The sequence below is a fragment of the Herpailurus yagouaroundi genome, unplaced genomic scaffold (genome assembly GCF_014898765.1).
Source record: "Herpailurus yagouaroundi ecotype Mexico unplaced genomic scaffold, PumYag 252, whole genome shotgun sequence".
Classification (NCBI taxonomy): domain Eukaryota; kingdom Metazoa; phylum Chordata; class Mammalia; order Carnivora; family Felidae; genus Herpailurus; species Herpailurus yagouaroundi.
Window position 1 is genome coordinate 833,653 of NW_024412469.1, and position 24,976 is coordinate 858,628.

A 24,976-nucleotide genomic window follows, 5' to 3' on the forward strand; every position below is an offset into this window, starting at 1 on the left:
AGAAATATTATGGCAGATGGTAGCTACACTTATTGTGGTAAACATTTCATAATGTATATATTATTGTTGAATCAATATTTTGTACATCTGAAGTGAATCTAATATTGGGTATCAACTCTACTTCAATAAAACACAGACACACACACACACACACACACACACACACACACACATTAAAACACACACAAAACAAGAAGCAGTGGAAACATACCATTTAAGAGAATTGATTCTGTAGTTATAAGTCTTACTGCAAAGAAAATGCCAGGTTCAGATGGTTTTTCAGGCTAGTTCTACAAAGTATTCAAATAATACTTAATTCTAACCCTAACAAAGTCAAAGTTTGTCTCTTTTAGGAACACTGCCTGCCTCATTTTTTCAGGCTGATACATCCTAATGCCAGCATTAGACAAGGATAGTGTGAATAAGGAAAATTATAAGCTAGCCTCACTTAGGAAGACAGAATATGAAACCTTAAATATTATGTTAGTACAGATAATTGTAGTGTGATATGGCATCAGGTGTATTCTAGTAATATAGGTTAGTTCAACATTAGAATCATATATATTTTTTAAAGTTTATTTATTTTGAGAGAGAAAGCATGAGTGGGGGAGGGGCAGAGAGAGAGGGAGGAGAGACAGAGAATCCCAAGCAGTTTCTACACTGTCAGAATTGAGCCCAGTGTGGAGCTCAAAACCATTGACCATAAGATCATGACCTGAGCTGAAGTCAGATGCTTAGCCAATTGAGCCACCCAGGTGCCCCAACTTTAGAATCATATTTAATTGCAATAATAGATAAAAGAAAATCCATTGTAACAGGTACAGAAAAAGCATTTGATGAAATTTAACATCTATTTGTGATTTGAAAGCAAAACAAAAACAACAAAAAATCTCCTGGAGAAGGGAATAGAGTAGAACTTTTCTAACCTGTTAAAGGGTACTTATACATAGTAAGAATTTTGAAGACTAAAGGTTAGAAGCATTCCGTGTATATATACATACATATATATACATACATATATACATACACACACACAACTTTATTTTTTATTTTTTAAAATTTACATCCAAATTAGTTAGCTTATAGTGCAACAATGATTTCAGGAGTAGATTCCTTAGTGCTCCTTACCCATTTAGCCCATCCCCCCTCCCACAACCCCTCCAGTAACCCTCAGTTTGTTCTCCATATTTATGGGTCTCTTCTGTTTTGTCCCCCTCCCTGTTTTTATATTACTTTTGTTTTCCTTCCCTTATGTTCATCTGTTTTGTCTCTTAAAGTCCTCATATGAGTGAAGTCATATGATTTTTGTCATTCTCTGACTGACTAATTTCATTTAGCATAATACCCTCCAGTTCCATCCATGTAGTTGCAAATGGCAAGATTTCATTCTTTTTGATTGCTGAGTAATACTCCATTGTATATATATATACCACATTTTCCTTATCCATTCATCCGTTGGTGGACATTTGGGCTCTTTGAATACTTTGGCTATTGTTGATAGTGCTGCTATAAACATTGGGGTGCATGTGTCCCTTCGAAACAGCACACCTGTATTCCGTGGATAAATGCCTAGTAGTGCAATTGCTGGGTTGTAGGGTAGTTCTATTTTTAATTTTTGAGGAACCTCCATACTGTTTTCCAGAGTGGCTGCACCAGCTTGCATTCCCACCAGCAGTGCAAAAGAGATCCTCTTTCTCCACATCCTTGTCTACATCTGTTGTTGCCTGAGTTGTTAATGTTAGCCATTCTGACAGGTGTAAGGTATCTCATTGTGGTTTTGATTTGTATTTCCCTGATGATGAGTGATGTTGAGCATTTTTTCATGTGTCTGTTTGCCATCTGGATATCTTCCTTGGAAAAGTGTCTATTCATGTCTTTTGCCCATTTCTTCACTGGATTATTTGTTTTTGGGTGTTGAGTTTGATAAGTTCTTTATAGATTTTGGATACTAACCCTTTATCTGATATGTCATTTGCAAATATCTTCTCTCATTCCTTTGGTTGCCTTTTAGTTTTGCTGATTGTTCCCTTCACTGTGCAGGAGCTTTTTATTTTGATGAGGTCCCAGTAGTTCATTTTTGCTTTTATTTCCCTTGCCTCCAGAGACGTGTTGAGTAAGAAGTTGCTGTGGCCCAGATCAAAGAGGTTTTTGCCTACTTTCTCCTCGAGGATTTTGATGGCTTCCTGTCTTACATTGAGGTCTTTCATCCATTTTGAGTTTATTTTTGTGTATGGCATAACAAAGTGGTCCAGGTTCATTTTTCTGCATGTTGCTGTCCAGTTTTCCCAGCACCATTTGCTGAAAAGACTATCTTTATTCCATTGGATATTCTTTCCTGCTTTGTCAAAGATTATTTGGCCATACATTTGTCGGTCCATTTCTGGGTTCTCTATTGTGTTCCGTTGATCTGAGTGTCTGTTCTTGTGCCAGTACCATACTGTCTTGATGATTATAGCTTTGTAGTATAGCTTGAAGTCTGGGATTATGATGCCTCCTGCTTTGGTTTTCTTTTTCAAGATCGCTTTGGCTGTTCGGGGTCTTTTCTGGTTCCATGCAAATTTTAGGATTATTTGTTCTAGCTCTGTGAGGAATGCTGGTATTACTTTGATAGGGATTGCATTGAATATGTAGATTGCTTTGGGTAGTGTTGACATTTTAACAATATTTTTCTTCCTATCCAGGAGCATGGGATCTTTTTCCATTTTCTTGTGTCTTCTTCAATGTCTTTCATAAGCTTTCTATAGTCTTCAGTGTATAGATTTCTCACTTCTTTGGTTAGATTTATTCCTAGTATTTTATGGTTTTTTGTGCAACTGTAAATGGGATCGATTCCTTGATTTCTCTTTCTGTTGCTTCATTGTTGGTGTATAGGAATGCAACTGATTTCTGTGCATTGATTTTATATCCTGCAACTTTGCTGAATTCATGAATCAATTCTAGAAGTCTTTTGGTGGAATATTTTGGGTTTTCCATATAGAATATCATGTCATCTGTGAAGAGTGAAAGTTTGACATCCTCCTGGCTGATTTGGATGCCTTTTATTTCTTTGTGTTGTCTGATTGCAGAGGCTAGAAGCATTCCCTGTATATTAAGACATTCCCCTGTCATTACTTCTCTTTAGCACTAGGGTGTCCTAGACAGGTCAGTGAAGGAGAAAGAGACATAAAAAGAATAAGTTTTATGAAGGAAACAACCAAAAAGCACTATTCTCAGATAATTTTCACATGATAGACAAATTAGTGGAAATGAGATGACTAGGGTAGCTGGATATGAGATCAATTTAAAAATTAATGACATATTATATGCCAGCAACAAAAGGAAAAATTCTTAGCTTAAAAAATATACCAAGATGAAAAATGTTCTATTTATTTATTTATTTATTTATTTATTTATTTATTTAACATATATTCATTTTTGAGAGACAGAACGTGAGCAGGGGAGGGGCAGAGACAGAGGGAGACACAGAATCTGAAGCAGGCTCCAGGCTCTGAACTGTTAGCACAGAGCCTGACATGGGGCCCGAACTTACAAACTGTGAGATCATGACCTGAGCTGAAGTTGGATGCTTAACTGACTGGGCCACCCAGAAAATGTTCAATTTAAAACAAATACACGTTCTATTTAAATGTTAAAACAAAATGACTGAATGCTTAAAAAATTAAAGACAAAGAAAGGCTCTGGAAATATCCCACATTAAAGAATACTAAAGAGACATGACAGCTACATGCATTTTCTAATCCTAGATGGAATTCCCTACTAGAGGGAAAAAAAGGTGTCAAGTATCTTATTTGGTCACTTGACAAAATTGGAACACAGAAATTGGATACAAATATTGTATCTATGTTAAACTTACTGGAGCTGAAAACTTTATGTATGTAAGACCCCTATTCTTAGGAAATGTACTCTAAAGTTTTTAGGGGTAAAGGACCATGATGTATGCAACTTAGTCTTAAATGGTTCAGAAAAAAAAAATTGTGTGTGGGTGATATATTAATGGAAGAAGAGAGATGAGAACACACATTGATAAAGCAGCAAATAGGGTAAAATATTATTAGATGAATCTGGCTTCAGATCATCTGGCTGCAGTATATGCAGGCTTTTTCTTTTATTCTATTCCAGCAATTTTTCTGTAAGTTTGAAGTTCTTCTAAGGAAAAAGTTAAAAAAAAAAGTAATAATAGCAGTAAGTATAAGAATAAACCCACAAAGTTTTGTGTTTTTCTTTAACTCACATTAGACGCCTTAATTGATTTAACTTTCTTCTAAGGCATGAATGGAGGCTTGGCAGTGTGGAAGAAATAAGGGAAATAGCTATCCTTAGCCATGTGGAAAGACTTTTGACAATTATTGACCTTTCATTATTATAAGACAGAATGGTTCTTTCCCAAGGTATTGAGTAGTTTTTGTTTTGGTTAAAGATGCCTATTATATAAAAAAAGATACATACATCAATTATTTTATTTCTACCTAAAACTTGTACAGTAATTTGCCTATCTTTTGTTGTAAGGCAAAGCCATTTCTTTGAAAGAAGTTTGAAGTCCTGCATTTCCTCTTTTGCATAAACCACACCCAATACAGCATCTACCGCTTTCAGTTTCTATTTTTTCAAAGCAGAGTGAGTGAAACATTTGAAGTAATATGAGCTGGAATCGTAGATTTTACAAATCCTTCTACCCCCTAACCTTTTACTGTTGCAATTCCCACACTTCATTTGATATCCCCCTTCCCTTTTTTAAAAATCATCTCATCTTTACTGGACCACTCCAAAAGATTCAACTTAAATCTTATAGAAACATAACATTGTTGTATTCACACTTTATCTATTTACATAATATTTAATTATGTCAGATAATTAGCACAAGTAGCATAAACTGGATTGGAAATAAACACTTGATTGCTAAGCATGCAGTTCAACTGGTACTTAGACATAATAAACATACTCAAGTTTGTACTGTGTGGTGTTTTTCAGAGATAATATATAGTGTGTATCCTTTATCTGGCAAATCTGTTAAATAGAAGGTTATTGAGAGCTTCTACTATAGTAGGCCACTAAGAGTAAGTGGCTGTAGGTGGCTGGTTAGTTTGTTTAGTGGCTCAATTGATAATTTGTACTCAATATTACAGAATGAATTTTGAGTCATTCAAGTTAATTTCATTAAGATATATCAAGGAACTGATTGTTAGAAAGGATTACTAATAAAAGGCAAGCAGATATGAAGAAAACATTCATTTGATTTACATCTGGTATTTTTTCTTTCTTTCTTTCTTTCTTTCTTTCTTTCTTTCTTTCTTTCTTTCTTTCTTTCTTTTCTTTCTTTTCTTTCTTTTCTTTCTTTCTCTCTTTCTTCAGTAGGCTCTATGCCCAGCGTGGAACCCAATGTGGGGCTTGAATGCATGACCCTGAGATCAAGACCTGAGCTGAGATCAAGAGTTGGATGCCCGTACATCTGGTATTTGTATACCAGGTTTCTTTTCCATTCATCATTGTTATCAGCTTGTATTTGATAATTTTATCAGTCATGATTTAGTGACAGATTATGGCTACTGCCCTGGGTAACTTAAGCAGAAATGGATTTGATACTGGAGCTGTTGAAGTTTGGAGAGCAGGCACTGGATGTATCCCAGAACACTACTGCTGGAGGTGCTGCTAACAGATCTGCCATTCTGCCACAAATAGAAAACTGAAGAATCAGGCTCTGGGATCATAGCACCATGGCTGAAATCTGGGGTGCAGGAGGTTGCTGCTGCATTTGTTTGTTCCATGAACATGCTGTCTTAGTTGTCATCCAGAGATCAGTAATAGTGCCAGGACTGTTCTTAAGAGCTAAATTACCTGTGCTAGTTCTCTTCCAGTAAGAAGAAAACCTTGTGGTCTCCAATTCGGTCCACACTCTGTCCAGTTCTGAATTCAAGCCTCTTCATATTGGAAGAATTTAAAGCATATCTGGAATGCCTTTTGCAATGTAGATTTCAGCTCTTCAGACTACTCAGTCTCTTGCAGATGCAAACTCTTTGAGTGTTTACCCTATGACTTCCATTATGCCTACGATGTCTGAGGCTTGGTTTCTTTCCTTCCTTTTTTCCCCCTCAAATCTCTCTCTGGGGCTATGTGGATTCTCTCTATTCTACTTCCTTCTGCTAATGTCCTTCCTTTGGTCATTCTCTGTTTATGCAAAAGGAAGAAAAATGGCTGTCCCAGCCCTTCATGGCTTCCTCTGTTCCCCAATTCTGAGTTCCTAGGGCAGTAATGGAGCTTGTGCAGGTCAATTGCAGTATGCAGTATTTGCTGCCTGGGCTCACTGCCATGAGTGGGAGAAATTCTTGAGGGAAGGAGGGAAGATGGCTTCCAGGGCTGAGGGGTGGAGGCTTTTTCTGAATGGTCTCATTCAAAGGGCTAAGATATAATTGATTCTCATGATTTTTGGTAGTTATGTTACATAAAGTCACTGAGAATACTGAATTACTGAATACTGAGGGGAAATACAGGGTTAGATTTCTGTGAGGCTTTGATCACACATTTTTGTCAACTGAGCTATATGTCAATCACCTTGTTTTATGTATATTTCTGTTTTTTTTTTTTTAATGTTTATTTTTTTGAGAGAGGAGGGAGAGTATGAGCTGGGGAGGGGCAGAGAGAGAGTGAGAGAGAGAATTCCAAGCAGGCTTCGCACTGACAGCATAGCGCCCGCCCGACGCAGGGCTCAAACCCACCAACTGTGAGATCATGACCTGAGGGGAAATCACCTGAGCCACCCAGGCACCCCTGTATATTTCTGTTTTAAAGGCACCTTATTTAATATATAATTGTTGATTCACTAACATTGAACCCATGCCAGCAGCACTATAACTTATGCCTGAAGTTACATAACCTAGTATGTTTGTCATAGGGCACATTATAGCTTTCTTGCACTTAGGAACTTATGCTTGGGGACTGTTTTAAGCAGCTAAATCATCAATAAGAAACAGAAAAAATGCAAATACCACTGGCACTAAAGAGAGTGCAAAATATATTTGTTTACAGTTTGAGGACTGAAACAAGAGGGAGCATGTCCTTGTTTGACCTCTGCTGAAGGGATGTGATATTGGCTGATTCAAATATTTCAATACTGCGAATGTTTATGAATGGCCATTCATATTGGCTGAAAAAGGCAGAGCAGGACCATGGATGGATTGAATGAACTAGGATTGGGACTGTGGGGTAGAGAAGCAGATTTTGGGGAAGGATTCCTTTTTATTCCTAGTAACTTTTGGATTAAGTTTTCTCTCTGTTGAGTTTGAGAATCATCTAAAAATGGCTCTGCCTACTAGGCATTTAGATTTGCTGGACTTGGATTTAGGGGAGAGAGGTCCTTGTTGCATATTTCTGAGGCATTGGTAAGGACAGTTGGATGACAGTGTCTGTCTGTGACTGATGGAAAGGGAAGACAACCACAGAAAGAACCTTGTGGTATACCAGTTGTGAAAGATTTGGCTCTGGAGGAGTGCAGAAAGGAGTTCAGGGTGGAGGGTGGAGTTAACCATGAGAGAGTGAATGGAGGATGGTATATGTCCTCCCCATCTGCAGTAGCTGTACCAGGGGAGGACTTATTCAGTTTTAAAGGCTACAAAGAGACTGGGAAGAGGACTAAAGACAGCATGTAGCCAATAGCAATTAGAAAGTCATGGGGGCACCTGGGTGGCTCAGTCGGTTAAGTGACTGACTTCGGCTCAGGTCATGATCTCATAGTTCGTGAGTTCAAGCCCTGAGTCGGGCTCTGTGCTGGCAGCTCAGAGCCTGGAGCCTGCTTCTAATTCTGTGTCTCCCTCTCTCTCTGCCCCTCCCCTGCTCATGCTCTGTCTCTCTCTGCCTCAAAAATAAATAAGAACATTAAAAAAAAATTATAAATAAAAAAAAAGAAAGTCACTGGCAACCTTACCCAGAGTGATTTCAATGCACTTGTGGATGGAGATGTCAGATTGCAGCAGGACTGATGATTGAATAGATGGAGTGGACAACATGAATGTAGGCTATTCTCTGTTGGGTTTTGTCTGTGAGGGGTTGTAGAGCAAAGGCTATAGCTGGGGTCTTTCTGGGAGGGGGATGGTGTACAGAGAACCTTTAAAAATTATGTGGGAGAGATTTGAGCATGTGTATAGGCAGTGGGGAAGAAGGTAATAGAAGGGATTTAATTTGAAAAGTTTTTTTTTTTTTTTTTGTAAATTTTTTTTTAACATTTTTATTTATTTTTGAGAGACAGAGAGACAAAGCGTGAGGGGCTGGGGGCAGAGAGAGGGAGACACAGAATCAGAAGCAGGCTCCAGGCTCTGAGCTATCAGCACAGAGCCTGACGTGGGGCTTGAACCCACCAACTGTGAGATCATGACCTGAGCTGAAGTTGGACGCTTAACTGACTGAGCCACCCAGGCACCCCATTTTTTTTTTAAGCCAACATCTGTGTCATTACTGTGTAGCCTGACAATGTGCTAGATTCTTACATTTAACTTCGAACTGAGTACCCATTACAATGCTGTAGGGAGGAGTGGTATTAATGAGGAAATAGAGGTCTAGCTTAAGAAACTTTCCAGAGGTCATGTGGTCATTAAGTGGGGGAGACAGGAGGGATAAGAATCCAGTTCTGGGGTTGCCTGACTGGCTCAGTCTGTAGAGCATGCAACTCTCAATCTCAGGGTCATGAGTTCAAGCCCCACATTGGGAATGATACCTACTTAAAAAAAAAAAAAAAGAATCCAGTTCTGTCTGGCTCTGTCTGGCTCTGGCTGCCTCCACCTGGCTGCCTCTTAAGTGAAATAGTCACAATTTGAAAGAAATATACAAGGTGATTTACTTCAACATCCATTGTAATAGTAATTAAAAAAAAATATCATCCTGTTTGGTTGAGATTACCAGTGTGATGTCAATTTAGTTTAAGTGCTGGAAAGCCGAGTAACTGTCACTGGCGACAGTAATCTTTTGTTTAGTCTAGTGCTTCAACCTAAGGATTTGGGCACAGACTAATTAATCAACATGGTTGTGGCCATTGTACTGTTAGAGATGAATGGAAACTTTATCCCAAGGGAAAAAGATAATGGGATTTCTAACAATTAGGTGGTTGTTGTGTTGTGCAAGCTGTGACTCAATAGAATCTATCTTTCCCCAAACCTCATCTCCCATTTTCTAATAGTTGCCTATTTAGTAGAATCTGACTGTTGATAAAGGAACTCTGACATTCTGCCATTGAACTTTACAAGTATAAAATAATAGGTTAGGCAGTTAGAAAAAGTCTGAGTATTGAATCTAAAAGGTTCAATGTTCTAATTTATGCCTTTTAAATGAGGATATTCTCAGGTTTATAAGAATGTAGATGTGCATATGCATACATATTAAACATATTAAAGACCCTTTATTCTAGTTGTGTTACTGCTCTTTTATAATATTATTATTAAAAAAATTTTTTTTAATGTTTATTTATTTTTGAGAGAGAGAGAGAGACAGAATGTGAGCAGGGGAGGAGCAGAGAGAGAGGGAATCCTAAACAAGCTCCAGGCTCTGAGTTGTCAGCACAGAGCCCGACGCGGGGCTTGAACTCACAAACTATGAGATCATGACCTGAGCCGAAGCCGGACGCTCAACTGACTGAGCCACCCAGGCGCCCTTATAATACTATTTTTTTTTTTTTTTTTTTGAGTAAGCTCTATGCTCAGCATGTGGCTTGAACTCATGAACGTGAGATAAAGAGTTGCATGCTCTACTGACTGAGCTAGCAAGGCATCCACTGTGTTATTGTTCTTTTAATCTAATTTTTTTCTCCCTTGTTACATTATTGTGCTTTTCTGTGCAAATATCTGGTGGCTGGTTGTTGGTGCATACATATAGTTTTTATCCAATATGTAATGCTCTTTTTATTCTCTAACAGTCTTACTTTTCATTGGAATAGCCATATAAGTGATGGTGTATCCTTCTCAGTGTATCTTATCAGGAGGCACATGATATCTAATTTTCTTGGTAGTGATTTAGTTTTGAAGTGATAATGTACTCTCATTAGTCTTTGATAGCTTGCTTGCTTTCTGGAACAACATGTTTTAGTCACATATTATACATTTCTTGTCCCAGACCTGGAACTAGCCTTTTCTTCAAATATCCCTGGTTCTTTTTATTGAAATATAATATTTAGAGACCATAATTTGTGTGCAGTAATTTTTATTACTGTTTTGTCATTGTTTCTATGCCTTTTTCAGTGGGCAGTATTAGAAGATAAACATTTTAAGAGAAAAAAATCTTGGGGCGCCTGGGTGGCGCAGTCGGTTAAGCGTCCGACTTCAGCCAGGCCACGATCTCGCGGTCCGTGAGTTCGAGCCCCGCGTCAGGCTCTGGGCTGATGGCTCAGAGCCTGGAGCCTGTTTCTGATTCTGTGTCTCCCTCTCTCTCTGCCCCTCCCCCATTCATGCTCTGTCTCTCTCTGTCCCAAAAATAAATAAATGTTGGAAAAAAAAATATAAAAAAAAAAGAGAAAAAAAATCTTGAGTTCATATTGCTATTTCAAATTCTAATGAAAGACTCACTTTTTATGTAATCAAAGGATTTTATATTGGTATCTCTTGATCCTGAGATCAAAACCTGAGCTGAGATCAAGAGTCAGACACTTAACCACTGAGCGACCCAGGGACCCTATAATGAAAATCTTGATTCCTAATGACGTTAGCATTATTGCTTACTTGCTGTATCTTATAGTGTACTTGTAATAGTTAAAAAAGACCTAACACTAATATTACTACTAAAAAATCTAACAAAGAAATGTAATTTATATACATTTAAAAAATCATCCTATATCCTAAAATATATCCTGTTAGAATCTACAGCCTAAATACTGTGATTCGAAGTTACTTAAGCAATTCTTTTCCTTGTTTGCTCATGTCACTGACTTATTTACAGTTAATTTGTTTTTCAGGTGTTAGGCCTGGCTTTTTTTTCTTTTTAATTTTGTTTTTAATTTTGTATATCATTTATGTGATTGCTGAGTTAAAACTAGAAAAAGGGCTATACTCATACAAGTTTTGCTTCCTTACCTGTCTCTTCTTTTCACTATAGGTAACCATTTTTGTGGGTTGGATCTTGCTTCCTATACAAAAAGTAGAATATTATAAACTCTGTTCTGCACGTTGCTTTTTTAATTTAACAGTGTAATTTGGAAATCACCCCAGATCTGTACTTAGAGATCCTTCTCATTCTTTTTATGTTGCCTATACTCTGTTGTTGGAAGTACCACACTGATCCAACCAGACACCTATTGGTGGACACTTAGGGAAGTGTAAGAGATACAAGAACGAAAACCAAGAAATGACTTGTGTCATTAATATCTGACTCAGTGCATTTGAAAAATTGATGCAAGACTGAAGTGGACACATAAATTAGATATTATATATTATAAGATTTAGTGCTGGGAAGAAGTTTGGGGTTTGCAACTAGAATCAATTACACTGTGGGCATTTCATGGAAAGAAAATTGCTTCTCCTGACCCACTCACTGAAGTCTAGACCTCGTTGTAGTCTGACCCAGGAAAGGAATGTTATGTGGGGTGGAGCCAAGAGTGAATATTTGGCAATTTTGCTGGTTTCAACACCTCTTCTGTATACTTAATTCTGAGAAGATGACACCCTGAGTGCTCCAGTATCTGTTAATCTTGCCAGATCTTTGGTGAACAGGAGAAGGAGAAGCACTGCTCAGTTCGCCCAGGAGGATGATTTCTGCCTGTTTCCATCCACCAAGAGTATAAAGAGTGGTACAGTCAGGATTGTGAGTTGGAAAGAATATAGACTGTTGGAAAGAATCTACGTGTTTACTTGGATCACTTCTCTTCAGGAACCTTCTCCTGGGACTCATCCTAGATTCTGTGCAATAAAAGAAACTTTTGCACAGATTTATCTGTTGCCTTGACTCTTCTTTCCCAGAACTGTCTCCCTGAGTCCAACTTCCCATTCTTACTTCTGATCTCTGTAGGCTGGTAGAGCAAGGTGGACTGCTGATTTGAATGGGACCAAAAAGATTAAAGAAGAGCCTCCTGGGTCTCTGGGAGAGGATTGAGGTCTGGCTTAGGCAAAAAATGATTAATAGACTGAGGATTTTCTTTGCTGTCTTGCTCTCTAACTTAGGGCTCCAGGCCTGTGAGGTCCTGGGATGATAGAAAAGGGAAGAATTTAAAGCCCGATGTCCCTGTTGTGTTTCAGTTCCTAGATAGGCAGTGCTAGTGGCTAATGTGGTATTTTCAGGGTGGTCTGCCAGTTTTCTACCCAACTGAGAAAGATGAAGGAGTCAGATGGAAGGTCAGAGTATTATAGGCTTTACTATTGGTGAAACTGGGTTGGAGAATGTGGTAGGCTACTATGTTCCCATCAATATGACCCCTGATGCCTGCGTTAGTTTGCTAGGGCTGCCATAACAAATTACCACAGACTTGGATGGCTTAAAACAAGAGAAATTTATTCTCTCACAGTTCTGCAGGCTAGAAGGCCAAAATCAAAGTGTCAGTAGGGCCATGCTTTCTGTAAAGGATTTGGGGAAGAATCTGTTCTGTGCCTTTGTCTTAGCATCTTATATTTGCTGGCATTTCTTGGTTTGTAGCTGCATGACTCCAGGCTGCCTCCCTCTTCACATGGTATTCTTCCCTCTTTGTTCAGCCCTTCTCCTCTTATACAGACACCAGTCATATTGGACTAGGGTCTGCCCTCATGAAGCATGACCTCATCTTAACTTGATTACATCTGCAAAACCCCTGTTTTCAAATAAAGTCACATTCACATGTATTAGGGGTTAGGTTTTAACACATCTTTTGTGGGGACATAATTCAACTCATAACAATGCCTGACTGAGGCACTCTGCAAGTAGAAGCTTACTTGGCTCACTGTGAGGCCCAAAGTGGGTGAGCTTCAGTGTTGCAATAGAAATGCCAGACTTCCAGGGTGCCTGGGTGGTTCAACTGATTAAGCATCTCACTCTTGATTTCAGCTCAGGTCATGATCTCAGGGTCATGAGATTGAGCCCTGTGTCAGGGCCACGCCCCAGCATGGAGCCTGCTTGGGATTCTTTCTCTTCCTCTCTCTCTCTCTGCCCCTCCCCAGCTTGCATGCTCGCAGGCTCTCGCTCTCTCTCTTTCTCTCTCAAAATAAATAAATAAACATTTTTTGAAAAAAAAAAAAAAAGATGCGAGATTTCCAGCTGCCTCTGGTGGACTTAGCACTTGGGAACTGAAGTAGAGTAGAGTAGTCACACCTGTTCCTTCTGGACCTTGACTGCTCAGTTTCTTTTTTTTTTTTTTTTTAATTTTTTTCAACGTTTTTTATTTATTTTTGTGACAGAGAGAGACAGAGCATGAACGGGGGAGGGGCAGAGAGAGAGGGAGACACAGAATCGGAAACAGGCTCCAGGCTCTGAGCCATCAGCCCAGAGCCTGACGCGGGGCTCGAACTCATGGACCGCAAGATTGTGACCTGGCTGAAGTCTGACGCTCAACCGACTGCGCCACCTAGGCGCCCCTGCTCAGTTTCTTTTAAAATCTCACTGTAGGGAGGGAGGAGTGAGGGCTGGCAAGGATGCCTCCAGTGTTCGGGCGAGTGCACATGAGGAAGCATAGAGGAGTGTTCTCTTCTAATATCACATGACTGATAATTGTGCCTTAGTTCATTTTCTTTTTAGCTTAATTATCTGCTTAAATGGTGAGCGCTTTATCTCTTAGGATTGCAGTAGATCCTTAAGTGTTCTCTTCTGAGGCAGTTAGCAGTGCAGACCAGTTCTGTGGGAAGGCGTTGTCTAAGAAAATAATACCCCTAAGATGAGAACCATCCGTTTTTATGTTTTTCATAGAAGTTGCTTAAATAAGAGAACAGAAGTTGGAAATACAGGTGTACACAGGAAAGCAATATAGGATATAGATTTACATTTAGCAGGAAAGTATCAGCCCCAGTTTCTTTTTTTATTGCCAAATAAAGATACATGATTAAAATAAGAATAGATGTTTGTCCTTCATGATAAGGTAAATTTTTCAGAAAAGAAGCTTGGGAGAATTACAGAAGTATGAATTAGTGTTAGGCTTTTCTTCACTTAATAAAAAAGATCTTTAGCTCATTAAGAAAAAAATCTTAGGGTATTTACCAGAAATATGACTATTTGGTTTTGGTGGTTTATAAAAACATTGAAGGCTAGCTCTGTAGAAGCAAAACAACAAAGTTGTCATCACAGTATTGCTGTTACTCACTTTGGGGATTCAGTCTCTAAAGAGGGGGAACGTTGAAAAAATGATCATTGTATCACCTTCAGCTGAAAATCATAGGTATATTCTTCCCAAAATATAACAGTCTTTTTCTAAGAATCATTATTGCAAGAGCATTTTAAACCTACTTTTCTGCATGATTCAGAGAAGTAAAAGTAAAGGAGAAAGAAGGATGGCTAGGAATTTGTGCAGCATGATTAAATTTGGTAGTGATAAATGTGGATTAGGAAAAACTCAAGGAACAGAAAACTTATAAGTTACCTTTTAAGGGTAAAGAATGTAAGGAAGCAACCCAAAAATGAAATGAAAATGGTTATTAACGCCCCCAAAATGATCAGTATCACTATTATTCAAAACAAAAACAAACAAACAAACAAGAAAACCCAGAAACTTGGGGCACCTCTATGTTCATTTGGTTAAGATCTGACTCTTGATCTCTGCTCAGGTCACGATCTCATGGTTTGTGGGATCAAGCTCCACACCGGGCTCTGTGCTGATAGCCTAAAGCCTGCTTGGGATTCTCTCTTTCTCTCTCTCTGCCCCTTCTCTGCTCTCTTGCCTCCCCCCCCCCCAATAAAGAAACTTAAAAATAAAAAAGCTTAACAATAGACTTTTTTGCCTCTCATTTTGGCAAAGATTAGGGTGGTGGGATTAACGTTAAATTTTTAGATACTTTAGTATATTTCAAATTTTATGATGATCATATATTAACTTTATAGATTGAAAAAGGTCTGAAATATAAGCTAACCAGGTCTTTAGTATATGTACCTGATTTGTAGGTATAACTAGTTTTGTGTAGTCAAGGAATAGTGACACCAGGAGGAGGCAAAGTATGTTTCAAAGGCCAGGTAGCAAACTGGGCAGAGATTTAACTCTGATTGCTACTAATTCTCTGCATATATTAATAGACCTCTGGCTTCAGTTTCTTATCAGAACCATTGTTCTGTATTTTAGGCCAAAAATCTTGACTTGTCTGTTTCTCTCACTTCTATCAGGAAATTCTGTTCCGAATATATCTGCAATCTGATCACTTCTCACTTCTCGCTGCTGGTCAAAGTCACCATTTTATTTTGCCTGGATTGGTGTATATTGCCTCTGTGCTTCCAATCTTGTCTTTGCTTGGTACAGCAGCCAGAATGATGCTGCTCACTGCTCTGCTTAAAATCCTCCAAGGGAGTTACCTTAGAAAGCCGTGTCATCTCCTTGAAATACCTGTTAGAGTAGCAAGAATGGGAATGTACAAGAAGGGGAAGAGCCCCAGATTATTTACCCCAAACTCTCTCTTCTCATCTTCCCTGTCACCATTCTCTTTTTCTTATGAGTGCTAGTCACACTCACATCCTTGCTATTCCTTGAAGAGCCCAAGAGGCTCCTTGCTCTTACTTAGTTCAAAATGCTTTTCTTTCAGATATCTGCATGATTTATTCCCTCTCTCAGGCCCCTGAAATGTCTTCCCTCACCTACCCTGTATAAAATAGCTACTCCCTGGTTTCTTCTACAGAGGGCTTATGACTTATTTATTGTCTATTTCACTCCACTCCTTGTTAGGGTTTCTCTTCATCCTTCCTGAATGCCCGCTCAGCAGTTAGGCCTTCAGTAACTGTTGAGTGACTGGCTAGATTTCTCATTTCTTCCCTAGTGGCTTTTTCCTCTGCTGGAGAGCTATGCATGCCACCCTTGTTCTTTGGCGAGGGAAAAAGTAAGGCTCTCTTCCAGGTACCAAATATTTCTACAAAGGTAATCTGGGAGCTTCTTCCCCCTTTTCACTGCACAGATTTTTGTGTTCTATTATTCTTTACCAGTCAAGCAAATGAGTTTGTTTTCTAAGTAACTTTCCTGTGTGTGAGATCAATGCTTTCCTTTTTCCTGCATTTGGTATCATTTTATGTATATACTTTAGCATTTTGTCATTTATTTCTTCATTTGGTTGGCATGTAGTTATTATAGCAGATATTACAAACCAGGCTGGATCCCAGACTGGAAGTTAGGGTTAAAGAGACAGAGAGTCTGATTTTCCTTTGAGGGGTTTAGAGTTTCAGCGTATGGTCAGAAGTGTCAACTGTTGGGACAGGCAACTGCTATAAGGAATGCAGAGAGGGAGGTCAAAGCAAATGGGATGGTTCACTTAGGCCTACTTGAGAAGGGTTGAGAATCTTGCCAGGTAAGGAGGTAGCTAAAGGCTACTGTGATGGTAGGGAATGGTTTGGGCAAAGGCATGGAGAGTTCTGGTTTGTTGAGAGAAGCACAAATCGGTGCAAGTTGTTGGAGCTTAAAGTATAATGCAGGCTGTGGTGAGGGACAAGGCCCTGATAGTTATGTAAAGGCTTAATCTAGGCACTTCTTAAGGATTATGTGTATCCTGTATAGAGGTTAGACTTCCATCCTGCAACCCATGGATTTGGGCATATGTATCACATATGAAGGGGGATAGGCGAGGACGTGGCCTGGAAGGTTTTTTCTTTTCCATGCCTCGTCCCTGAGGCAAGGAGAATATTTTCTGTCATGTATTAATATATCTATATCCATGCAGATTATTTTCTCCTTTATATTAAGTTAATAGTGGGTGGCAGGGTTTAATTTTGATTCTCCTCACATGTACTTTTTGAGATAGATGCTTATTTAAACCTTTACTGAATGATGATCACATCTTTATCTGTAGCCCTGATCTGTTTTAACCTCTTATCCCATAGCATGTTTTCATCTTTAATTTTTTTTTAAATTTTTAATGTTTATTTATTTTGATAGAGAGACAGAGAGCGAGCAGGGGAGGGACACAGAGAGGGAAAGACACAGACTCCGAAGCAGGCTCCAGGCTCTGAGCTGTCAGCACAGAGCCCGACACTGGGCTCAAACTCACGAACTGTGAGATCATGACCTGAGCTGAAGTTGGATGCTCAACCGACTGAGCCACCCAAGCGCCCCAGCATGTTTTCATCTTTATCTATTTCATCCTGTCCCAGTTTTTCTTTTTGTCAGGCAAATTAAAATTATTAAAAAAAAAAAAAAAAAGGAAAGCTTTGTTCTGAGAGTATTTGTGGTTTGGATTGTCAGATGCCAGGCACTGTTACTGCATCTGGAAGTGGGATGGGGCAGGACTCCTTTCTGGGGCAGGCAGGCCAGTGCTTCTTACTCAGTTTTGCACTCCATGTGTATTAGGTGATTAGTAAATGTTGAGGGAATCATCCTGACTATTGTCAGCATAATTAAGTTCATATTTTTATAGCACAGTCTGCTACCTACTTTTTTACTTTGACATCCTGTAAACTTTCCTCTTTTCTTTTTTCTTTTCTTTTCTTTCCACTTTGCTTTGCTTTGCTTTTCTAATTTACATCCAAGTTAGTTAGCCAATGATTTCAGGGGTAGATTCCTTAATGCCCCTTACCCATTTAGTCCATCCCCCCACCTCTCCAGTAATCCTTTGTTCTCCATATTTAAGAGTCTCTTATGTTTTGTCCCTTTCCCTGTTTTTATATTATTTTTGCTTCCCTTCCCTTATGTTCATCTGTTTTGTCTCTTAAAGTCCTCATATGAGTGAAGTCATATGATATTTGTCTTTCTCTGACTAATTTCGCTTAGCATAAATACCCTCTAGTTCCATCCATGTGGTTGCAAATGGCAAGATTTCATTCTTTTTGATTGCCAAATAATACTCAGTTGTGTGTGTATATATATACACATATATATACCGCATCTTCTTTATCCATTCATCCATGGATGGGCATTTAGGCTCTTTCCATACATTGGCTATTGTTGATAGTGATGCTATAAACATTGGGGTGCATGTGTCCCTTTGAAACAGCAACCCTGTGTCCCTTGGATAAATACCTAGTAGTGCAAATACTGGGTTGTAGGGTAGTTCTATTTTTTGTTTTTTGGGGAATCTCCATACTGTTTTCTGGAGTGGCTGCACCAGTTTGAATTCCCACCAGCACTGCGAAAGAGAGGATTCTCTGCATCCTCGCCAACATCTGTTGTTGCCTGAGTTGTTAATGTTAAACATTCTGACAGGTGTGAGTAGTATCTCATTGTGGTTTTGATTTGTATTTCCCTGATGATGAGTGATGTTGAGCATTTTTTCATGTGTCTGTTTGCCCTCTGGGTGTCTTCTTTGGATAAGTGTCTATTCATGTCTTTTGCCCAGTTCTTCACTGGGTTATTTGTTTTTTGGGTTTTGAGTCTGATAAGTTCTTTATAGATTTTCAGTACTAACCCTTTATCTGATATGCCATTTGTGAATATCTTCTCCCATTCCATCAGTTGCCTTTTAGTTTTACTGATTGTTTCCTTTGCTGTGCAGAAACTTTTTATTCTGATGATGTCCCAATAGTTCATTTTTGCTTTTATTTCCCTGGCTTCTGGAGATGTGTTGAGTAAGAAGTTGCTGCGGCCAAGGTCAAAGAGGTTTTTGCCTGCTTTCTCCCTGATGATTTTGATGGCTTCCTGTCCTACATTGAGGTCTTTCATCCACTTTGAGTTTATTTTTGTGTATGGTGTAAGAAAGTGGTCCAGGTTCATTCTTCTGCATGTCACTGTCTAGTTTTCCCAGCACCACTTGCTGAAGAGACTGTCTTTATTCCATTGGATATTCTTTCGTGCTTTGTCAAAGATTATTTGGCCATATGTTTGTGGGTCCATTTCTGGGTTGTCTATTGTGTTCTGTTGATCTGAGTGTCTGTTTTTGTGCCAGAACCATACTGTCTTGTGGATTACAGCTTTGTAATACAGCTTGAAGTCCGTCCTATAATCTTTTCTAAGCTCCTAACAAACTAAACTCTCTCTGTCCTTACAGTACTTCTAGGTATTTTCACTGCTTGGAATACTCTTTCTCTTGTCTGGCAAACCTTACACCTTCTAATAAGTCTTGACTGTGTTCCTTTCTGGGGAAGTCATTTCTGAGTAATTTAGGTGGAGTTAGTTACTCCTGCCAGTGTACAGTTTTGTGTTGAGGTTTGTTCTGCCTCTAGACAGTGAGTTTGGATGGTGAAGACAAACCTTATCCATTTCTCTGTCTCCAGTACTTTAGTCTGGTGCTTGGTAGTTTTGCTAAATGGGTAGTTTGTAAATTGTTCTGGGAAAGATTATGACAAGTGGAAGTACACCTAAAGTCAAGTCTGTGCTGGGGATGTTGAACATTGTCCATTCACTACTCAACCTAGACTAGGCCTTTATGCAGGTGCATGTATGACCGAGTGTTTCAGAACTGGTACATAGAAACAACACCTTTTGTAAACTTGTGAAGTTAGAAAATTTGTTCTTATTAGGAAGGATTTTGAGTAGGCAAGTAATACAGTCAGGTCAGTGATTGAATCACAGAAATAGGAAGTTGGGAGGAGGAAGATTAGAGGCTGGCTTTTCCCCCAGGAGTCCAGGGAGAGATAAGGAAGTCTCCTCAATGATGTGGTAGAGGGAATGGTAAATAAAGGAGAAGAGTTCCTCCTGGGAATGCTTATATGCTTTTTGGGAGAAATGACCGCCAACCTTAAGCACACAATAATTCAGTGCTGATGACTGCATCATCTCCTCTGCAGAGACTGCCCTAAACCATCATGGAGGTGGCTGAGGTAGAGAGTCCTCTGAACCCCAGCTGTAAGATCATGACCTTCAGACCCTCCATGGAGGAGTTCCGGGAGTTCAACAAATACCTCGCGTACATGGAGTCTAAAGGAGCGCATCGAGCGGGTCTTGCAAAGGTGATTATCCTCAGATCCTTTAAGCCAAAAACAATCACTTGGCCTTTCATTTATGCTCTTAGTTTTCATGATATGGGAGATTGTTTATTCCAAAGGAAGATATTTGCAAATTTTTTTCTTGTTAACCATGCAGGGCATTTGATTTCTTCACAGAATAATTATCTTATTTTTCAGTTAACTATTTATGCTAGATTATGTTCTAGGGATTTTTTTTATTTTAATTTAAACATTTTTTTTATTTAAACAAAACAAAACAAGAATGGCTCCTAGAAACCAAAGATATCCATGTACGGGGCTCCAGAGGGGTGAGAACTATTCCTTCAACCCTAGGTGACCACTAATCTACTTTCTTTCTCCGTAGATTTGCCTGTTTTCATTTCTTTTCAGTTACTTGCTTAGCAAATGTGGAGAGTGCTTGCTACATACCAGGCCTGATGCCAGGTGCTGGGGGTATGATGGGATAGAACAGACCATGTTTCTGCCCCTGTTGAGCGTATATTGTAGTGGTAGCCTCTTTGGGTGGTGAAATAAGGACATTTAAGCAGAGACCCAAAAGATATAAAGAAACCAAGATGTGGGGACACAAAGAATAGCAGGTCCAGAGGCCTGGAGGCTGACCTGAGCTTCAAGTGTGAGAGGAAGGTGGTCTGTGGAATTGGGGTTTAATGAGCAGGGGAAGAGGTTGGTAAGTAAGGTGAAGGGACCAGATCATACTGGGTTTGCCTGGCCTTAGTAAGGATTGGGGGTTTATTCTCAGTGCAATGGGAAATATTGGTGGGCTTAAAGCAGAGAAGTGGAGGACATGGTGGCTATTTGTATGTTTGTTGTTTTTGTGTCATTATTTTGAAAATGTCACAATGGCTCCTGCATGAAGAATGGATGTGAGGAGACAGAGTGGATACAGGGACTCCTGCCAAGGGTAGTTGTGATATACTGAGGGTCACAGAAAGCACTGAGGAATGCATTGCAGGTTTGTACCCATAGACCCAAAGTTAGAACTCTGTTTTTCTTAATGTTTATTTTTGAGAGAGACAGAGACAGAACATGAGAATGGTCGGGGCAGAGAGAGAGATGAAGTCACAGAATCTGAAGCAGGCTCCAGGCTCTGAGCTGTCAGCACAGAGCCTGATGTGGGGTTTGAACTCACAAGCTGTGAGATCATGACCTGAGCCGAAGTCGGACACTCAACCAACTGAGCCACCCAGGTGCCCCCCCCAAAGTTACAATTTTGTAAGAGAGATAGTCTATATAATTCATCCTTTGATCTCAACCTAAGATGGATTTTCTGTCCTTTCTATAATGGAAATATATTTCAATCAGAAAGCTTCCCTCATAAGAGGCTGGGGGTGAGGGAGGGAAAAATTTTACCTCAGAAGAGTATATTTTATTGCACTTACTTCATTTTATTATTCTAAATGTTAAACTTGTAATCTGGGTTTCTATAGATTTGTCAGCATCACCTCATAAGTTCCTGAGCCCTGTCAGAGCCTGCTCAACTGTATCTGGGTTATGGGTTCTCTTTGGAATCCCCATCTCTGAGGGGAGGTCCAGTAACATTAAGAGCAGATATCAGAGGAGAGAACTTCCAGAACTGCAGGGGTTAGTGTTCAAGTCCTCCTGCATCTGGATGCTCCTGCTTGTGCTGGCATCTATCCCCTGAGGTCTGTCAGTTTGTTATGTATAGTTCAAGTCCCTCCTGAAAAGGTTTAAAATTTGGTGATATGAAGTAGAATGAAGGTTTATTAGAGGTGGGTGAGAGATAGAAAAGGAAGCTAAAGATAAAACAAAGAGAAAAGTAAAGAGGTTTATAATGAATTTCTCAGGTGAGGAATCCTTACTTTAACCTATTTATTGAGTTAGCTCTTAAAGAACTCCTTTATGGAACCTCAACACCGGATTATCTTTGAAGAGAAAAATAATTCTTGAGTTGAAGAGAATGTCATTTCAGAATCATTTGACACATATAATTTTGATCATAAACTAGTAGTGGGTTAGCAAGGATTTGAGCTTTATTTAGGTGGAGGGAAATTGGGGGTGACAGGTTGTCCCCTTCTCTGGGCTTTGAATGCAGCCCTTTGTCCTGTTTTTCTTGCTTTTTGTTCCTTGAAAACATAGATCTTACTGTGTTCCACTGAGATTAGTGAGTGTCCTGTGGTAGGGTGGCACATTTAGTAACATTAGGAGGGAAAGTAGCACACACACACCCTCACAAGGGAGTTGCAGGCTCACAGGGTACACTTCTGCTGCATTATGAATGCATTATGAATGGCATTTGAATGGCAATTAGTTTCTGAATGTTGAACAAAACACACCTGAGTCTAGACTTTTTTTTTTTTTTTTTTTTTTTTTTTTTTTGAGGGAGAGAGAATCCCAGAAGGGGCAGAGAGAGAGAGAGAAGCACGGCTCACCCAAAGCAGGGCTTGAGCTCACCAGAAGCCAGGCTCGTGCTCACCTAAAGGGGGGCTTGAGCTCACCCAATGTGGAACTTGAAGTCATGAACTGTGACATCATTACCTGAACTGAAGTCAGATGCTTAACTACTGAGGCATCCAGGCACCCCTAGACATTTTTTTTTTTTTTTAGTGAGATTTATTGACAAAGTTGGAGAAATTCATTTATTCAATCTTGTGATAATTTTCTTTTACTTATACTAGGAATACAATGAACTGGTTTTTTTTTTTTTTTTGGATTTTTTTGTGGATTTTTTTGGCCATTTGTGTTATCTGTTATATGAAGTCACATAAAGTCAGTTTCACCTACTTACCTTTTTTTTTTTTTTTTTTTCTGGAAGTTGCAGCAATAGCAAACATGTAAAACTTCACCAAATCAAATTGTAAAAATCAAAACTATATTAATGCTGCTAGTTTGCTTTGAGGTCAAGTCCTGGAGACAGAACCACTTATGAGATTCTTTGTTAATGCACAATTTAATGAATTGCTCTTAAAATATGATTTGGAGAAAATGGTTCAGTAGTTCCAATAGTAGTGACTTTGGCCTTAGATTTTTCTTTAATCAACATTTTTTAGATGTATACTCTGGATTTAATTTTTATTTCCATAGTGAGAGATTTGACACCCTGACTTCTATGTAAAAGGTGGTGGTCAAGTTGGGAAAGTAAAGAATGTCAGTCTCTTTAAATTAAATGTAAAACTTACATTGTTTTTGTGGAGAACGATTATGATGAACCTTTAATTACATATGAAATGGATAAAATTATTCCACAACAGTAATCTGGACATAGACTACCCTGGGTTATAGGTTATGCACATTACATAATTTTGTGTCCTTAAAGTGTGAAGAAAGATTGTAAGATGCACTGTTCTTCCCCTTCCTGCTTCTTCCTCAGTAGGTAAATGGTGATAATAGCAATTTATTTCAACGTAAGTAGTACAAATACAGATTTCAGTTAGAAAATTACTATTGGATATCCAGTCCAGGCTGGGATTGGGGAAATGGTGAAATAAAATAACATGTATGTATTCATTTTGATAGAATAATCAAGAAGGTAAACTTTAGGAGGAATAGTTTTTTCCTTCAGTTAGACTGATTGAATGTAAAAGTTTAACTTTGGAATGTTTTAAAACCCTAAGTATGTTGTGCTTCCATTTCCTGTGTAAGAGAATCTGATGTGTTGATACTTAAAATTATAGTCCAAAAGTAAGATTTTTGTTATAGACCTGAACTTACAAATTTTTAAAGTTCTGTCTGAACATTTTTATCAAAAGTAAGTGTGAACACATACATGAAATATTTACAAAGATAATGTTTAATGTTCTAAATTAAGTTTTTCTAAATTTAGAAAATTGCTACAAAACTTTTTTTTCACAAGACAGGAAAATACTAAACTCTAAATATAATATTAATTTTGATTGTAGATGTATTTATTTCTAAACAAGAGCCTGAATCAATCCATGTTTATTTGTTTGAATTACTTGCACTTATTTCTGTTGAAGAAGTTAGCATTTATAACCTTTTTCCCTTTCAGTATATTATGAAGACAATTTAATGTATTTATCCATATCTATTTGGTACGATTATCCATATTCTATTAAAGTATTGAGTATGGGGGTACCTGGGTAACTCAGTCGAATAAGCATCTGACTCTTGATTTTGGCTCAGGTCATGATCACACAATTCATGAGTTCAAGCCCTACATTGGGTTCTGCGCCGACAGTGTAGCTCCTGCTTGGGATTCTCTCTCTCTCTCCTTCTCTCTCTATCCCTCCCCTGCTGTGTCTCTCTCTCTCAAAAAGAAATAAACTTAAAAAAAAAGTGAGAATAGAGACAATCATATTATATGCTATTGAAAACATATACTCAAGGGGTGCCTGGGTGGCTCAGTTGGTTAAGCGTCTAACTTGTGTAAACAATTCAGAGCCTGGAGACTCCTTCAGATTCTGTGTCTCTCTCTTTCTCTGCCTCTCCCCTGCTCCACTGTCTCTATCTCTCAAAAAGAAATAAACATTAAAAAAAAACAACAACACATACCCAATACTTTATTTTTCAATGTTTATGTATTTTTGAGAGAGAAAGTGCATGTACATGCATGTGTGCAAGGAAGGTGCACAGAGAGAGGGAGACAGAGAATCCCAAGCAGGCTCCGCATGGTCAGTGCTGAGCCTGACATGGGACTTGAACTCATGAACTGTAAGATCGTGACCTGAGCTGAAACCAGAGTCAAATGGTTAACCCACTGAGCCACCTGGGCATCCCTCTATTCTCACTTTAAACTAACATACCTTGGATGCAATAAAATGTGAAATATCTCTGTATTGCTGATGTAATTAAATTAACTTTAGATTCGACAGTGCCCTGTTGATTTTTTTTTTTTTTTGGTAGTAAATACTGTCTTTTATCAGCTGTGTAACATTGGACAAATCACTCATTCTTCTGTCCCCGTTTCTCATTTCATGAAGCTTGACCTAGAGTTTTCACAAAAGCTACTTGCAGGAACACTGTAGATCTGAATATGAAAGACAAAACCTTAAAACACATATAGTATAACATAGAATGCCTTCATGCTCCAGAGTAGGAAATTTTTTTTTTA

The 24,976-nt window shown here is 38.8% G+C and overlaps 1 protein-coding gene across 14 annotated transcripts in view; it reads left to right on the forward strand.

The window, feature by feature from the left end:
- Positions 1–24,976, forward strand: part of KDM4C (lysine demethylase 4C) — a 473,115-nt gene that overhangs the window by 17,955 nt on the left and 430,184 nt on the right. For 6 of the 14 annotated variants that reach the window (XR_005786297.1, XM_040460843.1, XM_040460846.1 and 3 more), the window contains exon 1: positions 19,786–19,929. The exons of 2 other annotated variants lie outside the window; for them this stretch is intronic. Coding sequence is in view for 11 of the 12 variants with exons in the window: in XM_040460843.1 (XP_040316777.1) it covers positions 19,786–19,929 (144 nt within the window). In the remaining variant the exon portion in view is untranslated. Of the gene's footprint in view, positions 1–5,398; positions 5,450–19,767; positions 19,930–24,976 lie in introns of those variants that run through there. 6 more of the 14 variants (XM_040460839.1, XM_040460852.1, XM_040460841.1 and 3 more) reach the window with 3 other exon arrangements.